Genomic DNA, 18,889 nt, shown 5'->3' on the forward strand with positions numbered 1-18,889 from the left:
GGGGGATTCAGGAATTGTTCTGATGAAGAGATAGTGAATAGTCAAGCAAATTTGAGTCTAATGCTGGTGCTCCAACTGACTTATCCAAACACCCTTCTTGGCATTCCTTGGCATGGATGGCATATAACAGCAGACGACCAGTTCCAGTTCCTTTGCTGTATAAGAGAAACAGAAAGGCAAGACTCCAGTGGGTGAAAATTAGATCACTGAGCAGTAGAAAAACATCAGCTAGTCAGTTGAATCCAGATTCCTGTTGCACCGTGCTGATGGGAGGGTCAGAATTTGGCGTAAGCAGCATGAATCGATGAACCCTTCATGTCAGGTGTGAACCGTTCAGACTGATGGAGGTGGAGTAATGGTGTGGGGAATGTTTTCTTGGCACACCCTGTTTCCCTGATACCCATGGATGGATGCCCTGATGAATTGCTGCCGTTTTGAAGGCCAAAGAAGGTCTAATATACCACTAGATGGCCTGTCTACCATTCAGTGTACATTTATTAAACATGGCCATACAGAAAACTATCATCACTTCTGAGTTTGTACAGCCCTCTCAACACATAAAATATACCTATGAATTGGGCTTTAGTTACGTAAATATGTTCTATTTAGATTGTTTGCAATTTTTTTTACTTTTATACAATTTTATTCAACAAATTTGACTGTAGATTTCTGCATTTCATAACCTCACTGAAGTAAATATAATTTCTGCATTTCTCCCAGGAATCTGCCATTACACCAAGCGATAATTGCTTATTTCCAGACACGGATTGGATCATCGGTAACCATTCTGATGAGCTTACGCCATGGCTTCCCGTAATTGCTGCTCGGTAATAAAATAAGCATCAAATATATTTCATAATTTTCACAAATTTGCTTTTTTTCCCCATTGAAACAGCGCCACACTTGTCTATGGGATGTGTCTGCTATTGCAGCTCCTCCCAATTCCAGTGAATGGAACCGTGATGCAATACCCGACACCTCCCATGGCCAATAATTGTGCTGTTTCTGTAAGCCTGAGTAATTTTTGTGTAATCATAGATAACCCCTTTAAAGAGTACCTGCACTTACACTATGTAGTGCTCCTGCAACGTTGGCTGTGTTTGGCCCCTTCTGGTCTATATAGGCCGTCTTTAGCTGCCGGAAGGAGCCAAAAACAGCCGGCGGATCAGGAGCGCTCCAAAGTGAAAGTGCAGGTACTCTTTTTAAGTGGCTTTAGTACTGAAAGATGAGCATATGTATAGCCACAGGCTGGAGGCCCCATGATAAATGGTGAGGAAGAGGAGGGTTAAAATCTACATTTGCTCTTTGAACATAGAAGTCAGAGACACTTTTTTGTAGAGAGTTTTTTTTTCCCCTTCATTCGTATCCTGCCAAAATAGAGGTAGGTCATCTTACCTGTTTTTAATATGTGGCTGGCAGGGTGCGCTGTATCATATAGGTTTTGGAGAGTTCTATTTCCTTTCATGGTGGAGGGGTGCTACCGGTCTATATTATTTTACAACAAAAAGTTATATAAAAAACTTCTAAAAATACGTTTCAAGCCCAGTTGATACCAATGCATTATAGTGTAGGACATTATTAAAGGGGTATGCCAAGCCTTCCTGATTGGTCAGAATCTGACCACGGGGAACCCCACGATCAGAGGTCTTGTTTTGTTCCTTTGACATTTTCTTCACTGCACCTGGATGGAAGGAAATTATAACTTCATCTCCTCCCCATTCAAGACTGAATTGCAGAACCTATATAGATAAGGAGAAAAATCACTTAAAAATGTGCCGCTTTTAAATCGCCCATAAATTAAATTGGAATAGGAATGGGTGATCTATTATTACTAATGACAACATTAGATAGAAGTACAATAACACGGGCCTACAAAGCGAGACTTTTCCCTTCTACAAGAATATTTAATGGTGATTCCAGTAGTATTTCGCCTCTTCAATTCACATGTGTAGTTAGAATTCTTCCAGCAGGGTTTTTTTGTGACACACATTTCAGGTTTTATAAGATTAGTACTTGTGTAAGTCAACATTATGTGAAATAGTGACCCCGAAAGTTTTTGATGATGACTGACGGGAATATTTTGCTTCTGGGTCGTCTCTCTTCACGGTCCAGCAATAGTCAGCCAGCATACTGGGACTCCACTTGCCTCGGTACTTCTGTTCCATTGTTGAAATCTGCTGATGGAAATGCTCACCATGCTGGTCACTGACAGCCAAAAGATCTTCTGGGAAAAAGTCCAGGTGGAAGGCCAAGAAGTGAAGTGTTAAGGGCATATTACATCCCACAGCTTGGTATGATTTCACTAGAGCACAATAGTTCTATGATTTATGGGTTCCGAGACATGTCTGAATGACAACCAGGCTGATTTAATGGATTTAACAGTTCCTGAAGTTTTTCGGCATCCATCAATGATCTTATTTGTGGTCCTATAAAAACTCCTCCTTTCAGTTTCACATCACTAACTTAGGGACATTTAGATTTCAAATACATAAATGCTGCAGAATGTCTATCAATCGCTTTTACAAATTGTTTAATCAGTCTCCGTTTTATATGCAGCGGAGGCAAGTACACTTTTTCAGGATTCGCTAAAGGTACATTTGACACTTTTTTTTTTCTTTCGTCCAGGAATAACAGATGAACGTTTAAGCCATTGTTTTCGAATATAGTGAGACCTCCTATCCCTGCTGTCCCATTCACATAGGAACATTTATGACACCACAGGTCCATTTAGACTGGGCGAGTGTCGGGCAAACAATGCCCGATACTCGTCCCTTTGTCTCCTCGCTCCCGTATTGCTAGTATTGCTGGCTCGCTCACAGATCAGCCAGCAGGGGGGGCGGGAAGGCTGTAGGAGATTTCTCTCCTCGCTCTCCCCCGCCCCTCTCCATTGAGTTAACATAGCGGCTGTTCAGTACTGAACGGCTGCTATTTACAGCGAGCGATCAGCTCATCGTCCAGCATTTATGCTGCATAAACGATGGACTATGAGCTGAACGATGAATGTTCAGTACTGAACGTCCGCTATGTTATGTCAATTGAGAGGGGCGGGGGAGAGCAAGGAGTGAAATCTCCTGCAGCCGCCCCGCTGTGAGCCAGCGATACTAGCTGCCGTGCAGCAGCACGAGAGCGAGTATGTGCGGGGACGAGTGTTGGGCATTGTTTGTCCGATATTCGTTCCATCTAAATGGGCCTTGACTATAAAGGTAATTAATCCAATGGCAAATCATAAAGAACACCTAAATAAAAAAGAAAAAATGTGTCACAAAAAAACCCACCTGATGGAAAAATTCTAACATATTTAAATCCAGGAGGTGAGATACTACCGGAATTTGCCATTTAAGTATTGTGAAAAAAATCATGTTGACCAGTGTTGTTTGGTATAGAATAGGCTTTTAACTGACAAACGCCAAATGAACACTTGCATGTGTGTAACTATGAGGAAGCACAATGTGTCATAAAGATACTCCTTCCTACGAGGAGAGAATGAGCGATTATATGATAAAGGGCAATCTGATCATGACTCCTCCTGTGTCTAACGGAGTATCGACTTCCTCCAAGTTGGAGATGAAAAGTTAGGATCTTGGTGTCCTGGTGTCACACAGGTGATCAATAATGGAAACTTTACCCCAAAACACTACCGCTGTTGTACCCTGTGTGCTGTCACACCCTGAATTGGAAGAGATTGGAGTACCTGCCTTGATAAAGGTGACCCCAGATGTCCCTGAGCTGAGATCCAATTAACATTCAACGGATCATCCGGAGACTGATAAGCATAATGTTAATTGTTAATAATCCATATTAAAGATGCTCTTCTAAAAGACAGCGCCCACAATACAAATCGCAGTGGTCATATGCCAAGCACTCATTAGCTAGAATGGCAGGAATAGCAAAAGCTGAAAATCACCAGCCATATTAGTTACAGTCACCAGATATACGATAGATATAAAAATAAATACGCTCCAGTGGCAGGATCATAACGATATATGGCACAATAGCTGCATTACCTCGTTATAACAGCCCCATCCTGCAATGATGTGTGGCAGAAACAGTGTATGGAGGCAGGTCCAGGGCAGCGAGAGCCACTTGTGGCCGCTCAGTATATGCGGCTGTATCCTTGCAGAACACGTGAAGGAGGAGGTATCTCGATGACATGTTGTGCTTGTACAAAAGCCTATTGTATACCAAACATTTTAGCATCCAGTAATATGCAAATGTTTTAGGCAGCTGTGAAAAAAATGCTGCAAAAGTAAGAATGATTTCAAAAATAGAAGTGTTTTTTGGTCAATTAACAAATATAAAGTGAATGAACAAAAGAGAAATCTAAATTGCATCAATATTTTGTGTGACCAGCTTTTGCCTTCAATACAGCATCAATGCTTCTAGGTACACTTGCACACAGTTTTTGAAGGAACTCGGCAGGAAGGTTGTTCCAGACATGTTGGACAGCTCTGGCAAATACAAATTTTTCCATCCTTGTCCCCTCTCACTTTTTTTGTCACACTCTGGAGGCCTCCTCTGTGTATTGCGACCACTTCCTTGCAGTGTAGCCCTCTGTCTGATGCATATCTGGCACCATCTTGAAGCTGAATTTTTTTATTTTTTTTTTCACTTTCACATCTATCGAATGATGTATCAGCACAGCATTAGCTGAGTCTGTACCATTTCAGGGACAGTTTAATTATCATTACTGTCTATATTCTTCTAAATAAGCCACACACCATAAGTATACAGTCAGGAGGAGGAGCTGTGATTTCCTCTATTATAACTGTGTGACAGGAGCTGTGTGATCATCATCATCAGTAACTGTGACAGGAGTGTCTGTGGCCTTGTCTACTCAGTTTCTGTGGTCGTGATCATATAACCTCATCATAGACTGAGAATGTAGCTAGAAAATGAACACATAACCCCAGAGCTGGTCAGAATTGAGATCACATGACCATCTGAGAAAAAAGAAAAGAGGCTGGGTGTTGCAGACAGAAAGAAATAACTAAGTTAACACTAGCGCATATACGTGTGTGTGTGTGTGTGTGTGTATATGTGTGTATATATATATATATATATATATATATATATATATATATATAATAATTATCTCAGAAAAGAGTGGCCTTACATGTATGTAAATATTACTTTTGATCCTTGTTCCAGTGTCCAATTACTTTTACTAGGATAAGGATATATTACTAGAACTACCATAGGCAATGGCAGTAAGACTGTATGCACCTATACAAGAAGGAAGGTTTATCTCCCCTACATACTGGGAACTCAAGCGCCTCACCCACGGCAGTAGCTGCTTAAGACCATTTTTTTTTATCCTCCTGGTAAACCAAGGATGAGTTCAGCTGTGGAGGAGTCAGGAGTGACAACTATTTCTGCGCTGTCACTTTGGTGTCCTGACTGCACTCATTACATTAACGAAGGGCACCAGCGAGCTCACATCCTAACGTAGAGCGGCGTCTGCCCTGCAGCGCACATCTAGGGGTTAATGAAACGCACAACCTGTCTGACAGCGCCAAATTAATCAGCAGCCGGTAAATAACAGAGGAGATAGAGAGAATTAGAAATACCCGGATCGCCACTTCACCGCTTTAGACGGAAAGAAATAACGAACCAAGGTATAACACTGGCTCACTTATAGATGGCAACATAATGAATAAATAGAAACAAAGTATTCCCCGGAGCGGCTCTGTAATTAAACTGGCTGCATGTTTGGGCTCGTTATCCAGAATACATTTGCAGCCAATCAGATGTCTTCTATTTTTTGGAAAAATTACTTTTCGGAATTTCTCCACATCTGCCTAAAACTTTTGCACAATACTATATATATATAAAATTATATCACCCGTTCTTCACAGAGCCTGAATGGTAGAGGAACTGTACAGGGAAGGCTGTAGGAGCCGCAGTGCGCCATAGAGCACCGCAGCTGCCTGGTGGGGGCTGGAAGGTCGGACACTCGCCAATCGGAACGTGAGGGCATATCCTATGGGGAATATCCCTGCATTCACCCTGATCGCTATTAACAAGGATAACTACACAAGAAATATTTTATATTGTCTGCTGACTGTTTCTCCCGGATTCTGTTGCTCTGCTGGTAATGAGTAGCGGCGTTGTTCTTCTGTAACAGATATGGGAAGAATATTTGAAAAGCCCTTCAAAGTAAACCTGTTCCTTCTGCTTAGAAGGCATTAGCTGTAGTTGATGCAATAACAATACAGCGTTGCTCTCTGATAGTAAGTGGAAGTGAACAGAACATCTGTTGGCGCCTCACCTTGAACGACGCCTTCTCTTCCAGGTCCTCTTATTCTTGCTGCTTCTTTGTGTTGCCGTGCTGCTTCTTTAGTTTCTATGGGAAATACAACAGAAAATCCTGTAAAAAGACGCAGTACAGAGAATACCTGGATTTTGTGGCTGAAGTTGGCGCCCAGTGCGGATTCATTGTGGAAGAAGATTGTCTGAGGATCCCCTCAACTAAAAGAGTAAGCAGCCCCTTTCCTTTTATCACACTTAGGCCTCATGTCCATGGGCGGATTGGATTCTGCATGTGGGAGCCCGCAGTGGAATCGGACCCTGCCCACGGCGAGGAACTTGCTTACCCGTCCGGGTCTTCTAATTTCTTCACTGCGGATGTGTGCGGAAGCGCCGCTGCACATGTCTGCAAAACAAAGCCGCATGCTTTATTTCAGCTGCGGATGCCCATGTTTCTCTATGGGCGGCTTGACATGCGGATTGTCCGCACGGGTGACCCGCGAATTCAAGTCCGCCCGTGGACAGTGGGCCTTAAAGGGAACCCATTACACCTCTTCAGCACTATAAACTAAGCTATACTGCTATTAGGCAACATGCCAGGGAGCTGGGTGATGTATTTTTTTTATACTAACCTGCTCCCTGGTTCTTGTGGTGTCCCCTTCTGAAGATCACGTGGTGCACAGAATTCTGACACTTTTCGGAGTCCCATACGCGTGCTCTTCCATAAACTTGCATAGGAGAGTGCGCACATGGGACTCTGTAAAGAATCAGATTTCTGTGGAACACCGTCGGAACCAGGGAGCGGGTGAGTGTTTAAAAAACAAAATTTTAAAAAAATGCTTCCCCCGTTTCCCTGTCACCTCCCCAAACATCACCATAATTCTGGTGCTATACATAGGTGACAGGTTCCCTTTAATCCACTAGAGGGTGTCGGACTAAGGGCAGCTTCACATGTAATACACAGAGAATAGAACTCACTGATTTCAGTGGGTTCCTTCACATTTTTGTATTTTGTGCACGCATTTCAGTCACACACAAAAAAAATACATCATGCTCTGTTTTTATCTGCATTTGCGCACCAAATGTCCCCACAGAACTGAATCGGGATGCGCAAAAGCATGCATAATACACAATTAGATGGAACTCATGAAGACTAGTTAGCCATTTTAATCGGTGCTTCTGTTTGCCGGGCGCAAAAAGTACATTAAATACACTGATGTACACACAAAAAGCATAGTTCATTCTGCAAAACGCTACACTCATGCACGTGCAAATATGCCTCCGCTCATGTGAAGGGGACCTTAGGGAAAGATTGAAGTCTGTCTCTTGGATATGTTCTTGTTTCTGTTCATTATCTGTAGTAAAGTTCTTGTAGTCCATGACTTCTTAGACTGCGGTGTAAGGAGATTAGTAACATACGGTAGTATGTAAGGACAAAAAAAGACACACGTCCATCCAGTTCAGCATATTACCCCCTCAATGTTGATCCAGAGGAAGGAAAAAATAAACCAAGGAGGTAGAAGCCAACTTTCCCCTTTTAAGGGGAAAATTCCTTCCTTACTCCAATCTGGCAATTGGAATAATCCCCGGATCACCGACCCTTCTGAAATAATCAGTAACTAGGAACATCTAATATTGTATCGCGTAAGAAAGACACCCAGGCCCCTCTTGAACTCTTACAGATTTTGCCATCACCACATCCTCGTGCAGAGAGTTCCATTATCTCACTGCTCTTACTGTAAAGAACCCCCTTCTATGTTGGTGTAGAAACATTCTTTCCTCTAAACATACCGTATATACCGGCGTATAAGGCGATGGGGCGTATAAGACGACCCCCCAACTTTCACCTTATACGCCGGGAATACAGCGGAGCAAAAAAAAAAAAAATCATTACTCCCCTCCCCTGGCGTTCTGCGGCGCTGCTGCAGGATGTCACTCCCTCCTCGTCCCCAACAGAGCATTGCTTTCTGGACGCTGAAGGCACGTGTGTTTTAGCCAATCACAGCCATTCGATGTCATTGAATGGCTGTGATTGGCTGACGGCGTGTGTTAGCTAATCACAGTATTAGCTTTCTGGAGGCGGGGATTTCAAGCAGAACGCAGAACGCCGGGGGAGGTGAGTAATGATTTTTTATTTTTGACACTTTCTTTTTTTTGTATTACCAGCGTATAAGACGACCCCCGACTTCAGAGCAGATTTTTGGGGGTTCAAAAGTCGTCTTATACGCCAGTATATACGGTAGAGCATGCCCTCTTGTTACAGTCACAGTCCTGGGTATAATTAGATGATGGGAGAGATCTCTGTATTGTCCCCTGATATATTAAGGATGGAAGGAGACAATGAGGTAGTAGTGTCTTAAGTGACTAAAGGCACCTTTTACATGGGGCAATAATCGCCTGAAATAGCAGCAAATTTAGGCAGTAGTCCCTCGGTGCACACACAGCCACTGACAGGGCACTGAATGAGAAATCACTCGTCAGTCTCTTAGTTTTTAGCTCCCCTAAAAACCAAGTGACTTCAGGCCCATGTACCCACCAGCAGAATAATAAGTGCAGCTCTGGAGTATAATACATTGTTCATACATTATTTATCCTGTACTGATCCGAAGTTCCATCCTTTATTATACTCCAGAGCTGCACTCCCTATTCTGCTGGTGAAATCCCTGGGGCTTATTTACTATTGAAAATTGCCACAACATGCTTTGTGCCACATGTAGTATGTGTTTTAGACACTTGCTGTGCTCAACAATAGAGCATTCTTTCTTTATAAATGGCTTGTCATAAATTGTGGTGAATCGCACCAAAATGTTGGTGTAATTTTTGCAGTGAACTAAGCTAACTAAAAGTTGGTCTACATTTAGACTAGACAGCCCAAAAATGTGCAGCTCTGCTGAATGATAAATCTGTTGAATTTTAAGACGGTCTAGTCTAAGTTTGCACTGTGCATCGTATTTACTAATACTTTCTAAAAGTCCTATGATGTACATCTGCAGAATAGTGAGTGCAGCTCTGAAGTATGTAATTGAGGATCAGTACAGGATGGTAATGTATGTACATAGTGACTCCACCAGAAGAAATGGGGCACAAAGCATGTTTAAGAGTTTACTGTGGCAATAAATCCCAGTGACTTCACCAGCAGAATAGCGAGTGCAGCTCTGGAGTATAATGAGATATAACTCTTTTTGAAGCAGATCCTTTGATTCTAATTCTGGGCAGCCACTTTACGTATGCCGTATTTATAGATAAGCATTTGATATCCATGTTTTTAATACTCCAATAACCTAACTACAGGTGTGCCTCATAGGGAAGTCAAGGAGCTACTCTCCTGCAGAGGAACCACAGGCGGATGCACGGAGGTCTCAGTATATCTCCAGTCATTCAGCAGAGTCTGCAACTAACCAAGTTGCTTCTGCAACCTGTGAGCATAACACGGACGCTATACATGGTGATGGAAACTCGGACAGTATTAACAGTTACCCAGTGACAGAACATTCAAACTGGATATCGGGGTTCCGACCCAGAGACAAAGTGGAGCAAGTCAGGAACTGTGCATTACTTCCCAGAGACTTTATCGATAAGGTGGTCCTGCAAGTAGCTCAGTTATTGCTCTGCTCTGACATAGAAGACACGGACGGCCGGTCTACAGATGGAGCCGAGCAATCCTGGAACAAAGGCAGTAAGTACTTGTCTCTCATAAAGAGCTTTCCTCCATCCACTCTGTAAGGTGACGCTCCATCATGTAGATTTGTGAGCTAGTTTGTCTGCTTTATGGAAACTGAGGCTCTGGGGTGAAACTAAAGTAGAGCGCCCCCACTCGCCATTTTTAGACTCCAGTTCTCCTAATTTAAAAAAAAAAAAAATGTGCAAAAACACAGATGCATGTGTACCAGAATCCTTCTAATCGAGTAGTGCCGGCCCGGACCCCAGATAATAGTGCCATACACTGCTTAAATAGTGAAAGGGTTAACGGTAGTGTCTGGTGGTTAATATGACCCACCATCAGCTTGCCTCTGGGGTTCGAGTCCATGGCAGGCTCCCTAGGAAATAATCGGTTTAGTCTGCCTCAGTAATGAACTAGCAGCATATACAGCAGACATACAGTGCGGGTTATTTGTCTACAGTCTATTGAAAAAAAAAGACCGCACGGTTCAATTCTAGAACGGGGTGTCAGCAGGAGCTCTCATGGAGGGGTGTACGTTTCGGCACTTAACAGTAATAAATGGAGGCCCTAGATGCCAACTTCTAACTGACATGGACATGTACTAATGTCAGTGTGTGGATACTTTGGATACAGATTTAGCAATCTTTAACATGATTTGAGTTGCGATAAATCAATATACAGTTTTTTTAGTACATGGTAGTTAATGGGGTTGTATAAAAAGAAAAAAATCGCCTAGCCACAGGATAGGTGATAAAAGTCTGATTGGTGGGGAGACCCCCACACATCCCAAGAGAGAGGGTGCCTTTTTCCCCTACTTCTCATCACTGTGGCCTTACTGTACCACTGGTCGCACATGTGTTGGGCTTCCCCATTAATTTCAATGGGACTGCCGGAAATAGCCAAGTTCAAGTGTTCTGCTATTTCTGACAGTCCCAGTGAAGATGATTGGAACAGAACTGCGCATGCGCAACCACCAATCCATTAAATCTCTTCACTGGTGTGCTTGCAATGACAAGAAGAGGGGGTGACACGTGACATCTATTCTTGGGACTGGTGGGGGCCTCAATGGTAAGACCACGACCAATCAGACTTTTATCACCTAACCTGATGTTGGGTGATAAAGGTCAGTCTTGGTGCAACTCCTTTAGGCCGCCTGCAGACGGCCGGGTCGGATCCGGCTGCGAGAATTCTCGCAGTGGGACCCGACCCGAGCGTCTGCAGAGAGCAGCGTGGGCACTCACCTCTCCCGCGGTCCCGGCTCTTTCATGTGCTGGCTGCCGGCGCATGCGGAGAGCGGGGCCGGTGAGCGATGATTGTGCGGGGCTCGGCGAGCCCCGCACAGAAATAGAGCATGACGCGATTTGTTTGCCGCGCGAGATTTCGTGCGGCCAAATCGCGGCCGTCTGCATAGGATTGCGTTTGTTAACGCAATCCTATGGCAGCTTCCAGGGGCGGAAATTCCGTGGGAAATCCAGTCCCGGAATTTCCGCCCGTCTGCAGGCGGACATAACGGGGTTTTCTGGGACTTTACTATTCATGACTTATCCTCAATACAGGTCGTCAGTAGTTGATCGACAGGGGTCAGCCACTCTGGAACCCCAGCGATCAGCTGATATTGGTCCAGCTGTCCAAGGGGACGGAGCTGAAAGCAGGCAACTCTGCACCTTTTTACTGCAATGCAAACAGATTCCCTTGTTTCTTCATTGATAAGTGAATTTTAAAGTTTCACTATCCTTGTTAAAAAAGTGAAGTTTGTAGAATTAATACCAGTTTTCTATATCTTTTCGGGCATAAGTAATTAGAAAATATCACTTCTACCTGGGAACATAAATCATGGCACACAATATTGGAGGAGTAAGCCCACCACCCTCCTCCTCCTCTTTATTATCAAGGTGACAGGGAAACGGCTCAATAGCTTTCCAAAGGGGACAATCTGCAAAATAATGTAGGAGAATGTCGTCCATCAAAAAAAAAGCATATAAAAATGGTGAAACCGAATACAGATAGGTAACAGTTTTATGGTTTTTATATCCATTACAGGAACTCTTCCGCTACGGGAAGTAGCTGAAGTTCTGGACAAGGAGACATTACAAAGGCTGAAGAACGAGTGTGGAGGTCTGCAGACCCTGCTGAGGAACAATCACCAAGTCTTTCAAGGTATCAGTATTGGGTTACAGCCTGTAATTGGTTTCACCAATCGTTATATATATATATATATATATAAGCTTTGTAGATCCGAGGGCAGCGTGAACGCGGGGCAGATATGCACATTACGCTAATGTATGATTTATTCTGTGGTGTTTCTGGATAAGTATACTTTGAAGTCTGGCTCTGAACAGAGTCACACAGGCCTATCTCCACCCAGATCACATAGAGTGACAGCTCTCGACACAAAAGGGAAGACCGCTGTCCGTCAACATGCTGCAGGCGTGGAGAGGCCGCTGCGGCGGGGGGCTGTCCCCGTGACTGGAAGCTCTGTTCAGAGTCAAACTTCAAGGTATGTTGTCATAGAATTATAGAGTGGTAGAGTTGGAAGTGACCTCCAGGGTCATCGGGTCCAACCCCCTGCTCATTGCAGGATTCACTAAATCATCCCAGACAGATTTGTCCAGCCTTTGTTTGAACACTTCCATTGAAGGAGAACTCCCCACCTCCCGTGGTAACCTGTTCCACTCACTGATCACCCTCAATGTCAGAAAGTTCTCTAATATCTAATTTGTGTCTCCTGCCTATCAGTTTCATCCCATTGCTTCTAGTCTTTCCTTGCGCAGGTGAGAATAGGGCTGATCCCTCTGCACTGTGACAGCCCTTCAGATATTTTTTAAAATCTTTTTTTAACCTAAGTCACCAGGTGGTCAAATACTGACCCTCTTTTTATTGCAGACTACTATGTAATGAAATATTGATGCCCTTCTCTACCTTACTCCACCAGAACTGGTACCATTACCATTTTTAACCAATTTACACCACCAGAAAAGTCCTAATTTAGTTTTAAAGATTTTTTTTTTCCTTGCTTTCTGAAAAAAAAAAAAATGACTAAGGCCGCCTGCAGACGAGCGGGTTGGATCCGGCAGCGAGAATTCTCGCCGCGCGATCCGACCCGAGCGCCTGCAGGGACGAGCGCGTACTCACCCGCACCTGGCATGCGCAGACCGGAGCCGGCGGCCTCGTGAGTGCGTGCCCCGCAGAAAATTAGGACACGCCGCGGTTTGTTTGCCGCGCGAGATTTCGCGCGGCCAAACCGCGGCCGTCTGCATAGGAGTGCATATTTTAATGCACTCCTATGCAAACTTTCAGCGGCGGAAATCCCGCGGGAAATCCCGTGGCGGGATTTCCGCTCGTGTGCAGGCGGCCTAAGTTACAATTGTTAAAGCGAAATTTCACAAAAGTCCTAAGTAGTTCCATCCGGAGCAGTTGGGCAGCTTGCAGTTTTCTACACAGCTGAGAAGAAACCTGTGAAAAACATAAGGTAATAGAGATGTATCAGCGGTGCGGGATGTGTATCTCCTGACTGTGGAGACACAATGTTAATCGTAGGATGAGCTGCACTTTCATAATTTCTTCTTTCCAGAATGAATCAGTCTTGGCAGCATGGCGTACCCTCTCTCAGCCGCTCCGACCTTGTCTTACGTTACATAAGATAATAATCGGAAGAGCACATTCTGTTTTCTCCTGTTCCTCCTTATGAGCCATTACTATATTTCTAGGTCAGAATAAATTGCTGTCATGACCTCCGCTTCTCTCTGCTCTCCCAGGTAGACTGACCCTGAGGCGAAATGTAAACTTATTTCTACCGGCAGAAAAAAAAACAGGAATACAATTTCTACCAACATGTAAACTGCGGCCGAAGTGTAATATCATCAGTCTGAAGAGCAGGAAACACATTTGACAAATATGATGATTCTCATTGGAGGCATTCTTTCTCCAGTATATAACACAATGTCAGATGCTGACCGCTTGTCCTGTCTGTCCTATATGGGACTATTCAGTGGTGGTCCGAGGCCTCAGAAGCCATGGGCAATCTGGAAGTGTTTTTTTTTTTTTTTGACAGGAAACAAACATTGAAATCTGCTAAAAAAATGCCTAGCTGTAAATGGAGGCTTAAAGGGGTTGTCCATAATTCGAAAAAAGTTTTGTTTCCAGAAACTTGTCACATGTGTCCATGGTTGTGTTTAGTGTTACAGCGTAGTGACATTCGCTTAACTTGGGCTGTGTTGATCAGACATAACTAGTGGATAAGAGTAGCGGTGTTTCAGGCAAGACCTCTAATATGTTATCTGTCTTGCATTCAGCCAATCGCGGGGGGGAAGCAGGTAAAATTCCCTGGTGGTCAACTTTTTTTGCACAAGGAAGATGCTGCCACACAAACATTCAGTTGGAGACCAACGAATATCTGGTTATGTAGAATCTGCTAGACTCGCATCTCCACTTTGACCTGTTAGAAAGGATTCCCCCCTCCATTCAAGTCTCCTCTGCGGAGGGTGCAGTAAGGCCACTATGAGGAGAACAGGGAAAACGGGACCTCTGTCCTCAGATTCAGTGGGGGTCTCAGTGGTGAGACCCCCCCCCCCCCCCCCCCAACAATCAAACTTCTATCACCTCTCTTGGTACAACCCCTTTAATATGTAACACTGTGCACCAAAAACTAAACCAACCAATGGTGTAATATTAGAAGTATCTAAACATGTATCAAATTGATCATCAAGCATAAGTTGTGATAACTTTTGAGTATTTTCATACGGTCTTGCTTAATTTTATGCTGTCTAAATATCAACAGTAAATCTGCCCCAATATTTCATGTACGGTCACATTAGTATTTGTAGTGTTTGTTCCCATCATGTATATCCATTCCCCTTTTGACGCATCCAATGACTGTATTTGCTTTGGCAGCAGCTGCTTGACACTGGTTGTTGAAGGTAGAGGGGTGTTTAATCTTGGCTTTTCATAGCCAAGATGAGAATTCACTACTATAGTTATCGGTCAAACAGGCGGTAGCTACAAACACAGCCGCGTGCATTACACCACATAGGAGAACGCTAGGAAAAAAGTGGACATGGAAAAAGAACTGGTTATAGCGGTGGACAGCGAACTTACACTACCGTTCAAAAGTTTGGGGTCACATTGAAATGTCCTTATTTTTGAAGGAAAAGCACTGTACTTTTCAATGAAGATAACTTTAAACTAGTCCTAACTTTAAACAAATGCACTCTATACATTGCTAATGTGGTAAATGACTATTCTAGCTGCAAATGCCTGTTTTTTTGTGCAAAATCTACAAAGGTGAATAGAGGCCCATTTCCAGCAACTATCACTCCAGTGTTCTAATGGTACAATGTGTTTGCTCATTAGCTCAGAAGGCTAATTGATGATTAGAAAACCCTTGTGCAATCATGTTCACACATCTGAAAACAGTCTAGCTCGTTACAGAAGCTACAAAACTGACCTTCCTGTGAGCAGATTGAGTTTCTGGAGCATCACATTTGTGGGGTCAATTAAACGCTGAAAATGGCCAGAAAAAGAGAACTTTCATCTGAAACTCGACAGTCTATTCTTGTTCTTAGAAATGAAGGCTATTCCATGCGAGAAATTGCTAAGAAATTGAAGATTTCCTACAACGGTGTGTACTACTCCCTTCAGAGGACAGCACAAACAGGCTCTAACCAGAGTAGAAAAAGAAGTGGGAGGCCGCGTTGCACAACTAAGCAAGAAGATAAGCACATTAGAGTCTCTAGTTTGAGAAACAGACGCCTCACAGGTACCCAACTGGCATCTTCATTAAATAGTACCCGCAAAACACCAGTGTCAACATCTACAGTGAAGAGGCGGCTGCGGGATTTTGGGCTTCAGGGCAGAGCGGCAAAGAAAAAGCCATATCTGAGACTGGCCAATAAAAGAAAAAGATTAAGATGGGCAAAAGAACACAGACATTGGACAGAGGAAGACTGGAAAAAAGTGTTGTGGACGGATAAATCCAAGTTTGAGGTGTTTGGATCACAAAGAAGAACGTTTGTGAGACGCAGAACAAATGAAAAGATGCTGGAAGAATGCCTGATGCCATCTGTTAAGCATGGTGGAGGTAATGTGATGGTCTGGGGTTGCTTTGGTGCTGGTAAGGTGGGAGATTTGTACAGGGTAAAAGGGATTCTGAATAAGGAAGGCTATCACTCCATTTTGCAACGCCATGCCATACCCAGTGGACAGCGCTTGATTGGAACCAATTTCATCCTACAACAGGACAATGACCCTAAACACACCTCCAAATTGTGCAAGAACTATTTACAGCAGAAGCAGGCAGCTGGTATTCTATCGGTAATGGAGTGGCCAGCGCAGTCACCAGATCTGAACCCCATTGAGCTGTTGTGGGAGCAGCTTGACCGTATGGTACGCCAGAAGTGCCCATCCAACCAATCCAACTTGTGGGAGATGCTTCTAGAAGCGTGGGGTGCAATTTCACAAGCTTACCTCAACAAATTAACAGCTAGAATGTCAAAGGTGTGCAATGCTGTAATTGCTGCAAAAGGAGGATTCTTTGACGAAAGCAAAGTTTGATGTAAAAACAATGTTATTTCAAATACAAATCATTATTTCTAACCTTGTCAATGTCTTGACTCTATTTTCTATTCATTTCACAACGCATGGTGGTGAATAAGTGTGACTTTTCATGGAAAACACAAAATTGTTTGGGTGACCCCAAACTTTTGAACGGTAGTGTAAAAGGGCGTTCCTAGCTCAGCTTTTCATGATTAAGATAGGGAAAACTGGTCCCTCTGCTTCCAACGACTTGTGGCAAACAGTCAAGAGAATCAGCGCAGGGCTGTTTGTGTAGCTCCTATTGAAGTGAATGGGAGGCACAAAAACCACTTGGCACAGTGCGCTACACATAACTTGGGTGTGTAAATCCACCCGCACTACTAAATAAGGACCATTTTATGGCACAATTTCTGTGCATGGTGAGATTCACAGAAATCACACGGGAACAGAACCCATTATTTTTTAACGGGTTCATTTACATGTACGATTTTTCTCTTGTAGCGCTGCACGAAGAAGCAATGTGAGAGAAAAATTGCAGCATGTTCCATTTGTGGGGGATTCTGTTGAAGAATTGCCTATTCTTCCCCATGGGAACAGAAATAAACATCGCCTTGCACTCGCACGTACATGCGAGTGTGATGCGATACGTATTTACTGCCATAGGTAATAATTGTCTAGTTTCATGTGCGTGAGAATCACAAGTGCAGTGATCCAAGTGCATTGCAATTTTCTTGCAAACCGCATCTCACTTGATCCAAGTTTCTCATAAATGCACCCTGAGAGAGATTTCTGCTTCCAACTTACCTGAATCATTTTTGGCCTAATACTTTAATTTGCAAAAATGTGTTTGTTTGTTTTTTTGTTTTTTTTTTAAACTTTACAGGCCATCTTAAATCACATTCATAACGGAGTTGTAGAAAGAGCGGGGCCCAATACTGCCCTATGGTTCATGTTTAATCGTCGTATCAATATGCACCATATTTTACTGAGTATTGATCTGTTTTGCGAATAACTGTAAAATCGTTTTGTCTTTGCAGTGATGAATTCCATGGTTTCCATACGTGACTGGAGCCAGGAGACTCAAACCGCTTCAGATAAACACAGGACAGAAGCCAAACGCAAACTCTCAGCCGATGTTTTAAAGACTCGAATTTGCTGGTTTTACATTCACCATCCCGACGGCTGCCCGCGAGCCGCCATCCACTGCCCTTATGCCCATGGAGCTGAGGAACTGCGGCCGTGCACTTTACCTAAAAAACAGAGACCGTGACCGTCCTTACCTGGAAGCCCGCCCTGTCCACAAGCTCCATTTATTTTATGATTATTTCTTTTAATTAAAACTTGTAGAAGGAAAGTAAAAGAATGTTCTGTACAGAGAGATCCACTCTTGCTGTGATCTTTTGTCTGCTTTCCATTTAATACCTTTTGCTTGTATTCATCTTTTTGTTCTTTTTCCAAAGCTAACTGACAAAAAAAAAAAGAAAACACAACAGAACTAATAAGCAGTTCAATGACTGAATTTATTTTAACTAAAATCTACTGTTTTAATTATTTTTGGTTGAAATATGTGGAGAAAGTGGTATATATATATATATCAGTTGTCAAGAGCGGTGGCGGGTAAATTATAACCTACCGTACACGGTGTGACGCCACATTTAAATATTCATGTTGGCGACTAGAACACTTTGAAACAATTTTAAGCTTTTTAACATTCAGTTCACATTGATGCAAGTTCTTCTCTTCATCTTACATGAAGACTTCCAGATGTCTTTTACAGAGATGAACTGTCTTGGGCTGGATTTCATTCATCTTACTAGACAAGTTCTGTGCTAGAATAGTCCACGCAGAGCATTGCCCTGTTAGCGGAGCTCTTATCTCTTCTGCCATATCTGTTTTAGTATTTAAATACTTATGTTCCCCATAGAAAATCAATCTTTCCTTCAACTCTGGATGGTGCTATTCCTCTGCTATTCTTCATGGAAATGTATGAGTAGATTGACTGTAACTGCTTAGTTCTATCCACCCTCCACAACCCTTTGCCCTTGTATAGGGGTTCTTTGGGACATTTACTATTGACCTATCCTGAAGATAGGTCATCAATAGTTGATTGGTAGGGGTTCTCGGGTTTGGATCCCTGCAGATCGCTGGGTTCTCTCTCAGTGCTGGAAGCAAAACATTCTTTATCAAAAAATGAAGCACCTAGAAGGAGTTTTGATGCAAAACTCGTCATGCAGTTACATCTCAGGCAGATCTGCAAATGATTAGAGTTGTGGTGTAATTGGAGGCGGAGCCTGACTAGGATGTGAGTAGACCCGCTCGGAGTGAGCTTCTGCCATAACTCCTTATAACATTATCCTGGTCCCAATGCATGTTGGGCGGGTAATAGTTTCCAAGGGGAGTTAGCATCTCTATGCCGAAGTCCATTGCATTCTATTGTTTCTTCCATAAAAC

The 18,889-nt window shown here is 43.3% G+C and overlaps 1 protein-coding gene across 1 annotated transcript in view; it reads left to right on the plus strand.

Moving 5' to 3' along the window:
- The window catches only part of TRMT44 (tRNA methyltransferase 44 homolog), a 35,273-nt gene extending 17,459 nt beyond the window's left edge, over positions 1-17,814 (plus strand). Inside the window, exons 7-11 of the mRNA XM_066573338.1 lie at positions 721-827; positions 6,293-6,476; positions 9,538-9,922; positions 11,948-12,064; positions 17,476-17,814. Of these exons, the coding sequence (XP_066429435.1) occupies positions 721-827; positions 6,293-6,476; positions 9,538-9,922; positions 11,948-12,064; positions 17,476-17,708 (1,026 nt within the window). The 3' untranslated portion in view covers positions 17,709-17,814. The remainder of the gene's footprint in view (positions 1-720; positions 828-6,292; positions 6,477-9,537; positions 9,923-11,947; positions 12,065-17,475) is intronic.
- The last annotated feature ends 1,075 nt before the right edge of the window (positions 17,815-18,889 follow it).

The sequence above is a fragment of the Eleutherodactylus coqui genome, chromosome 7 (assembly GCF_035609145.1).
Source record: "Eleutherodactylus coqui strain aEleCoq1 chromosome 7, aEleCoq1.hap1, whole genome shotgun sequence".
NCBI classification, from domain to species: domain Eukaryota; kingdom Metazoa; phylum Chordata; class Amphibia; order Anura; family Eleutherodactylidae; genus Eleutherodactylus; species Eleutherodactylus coqui.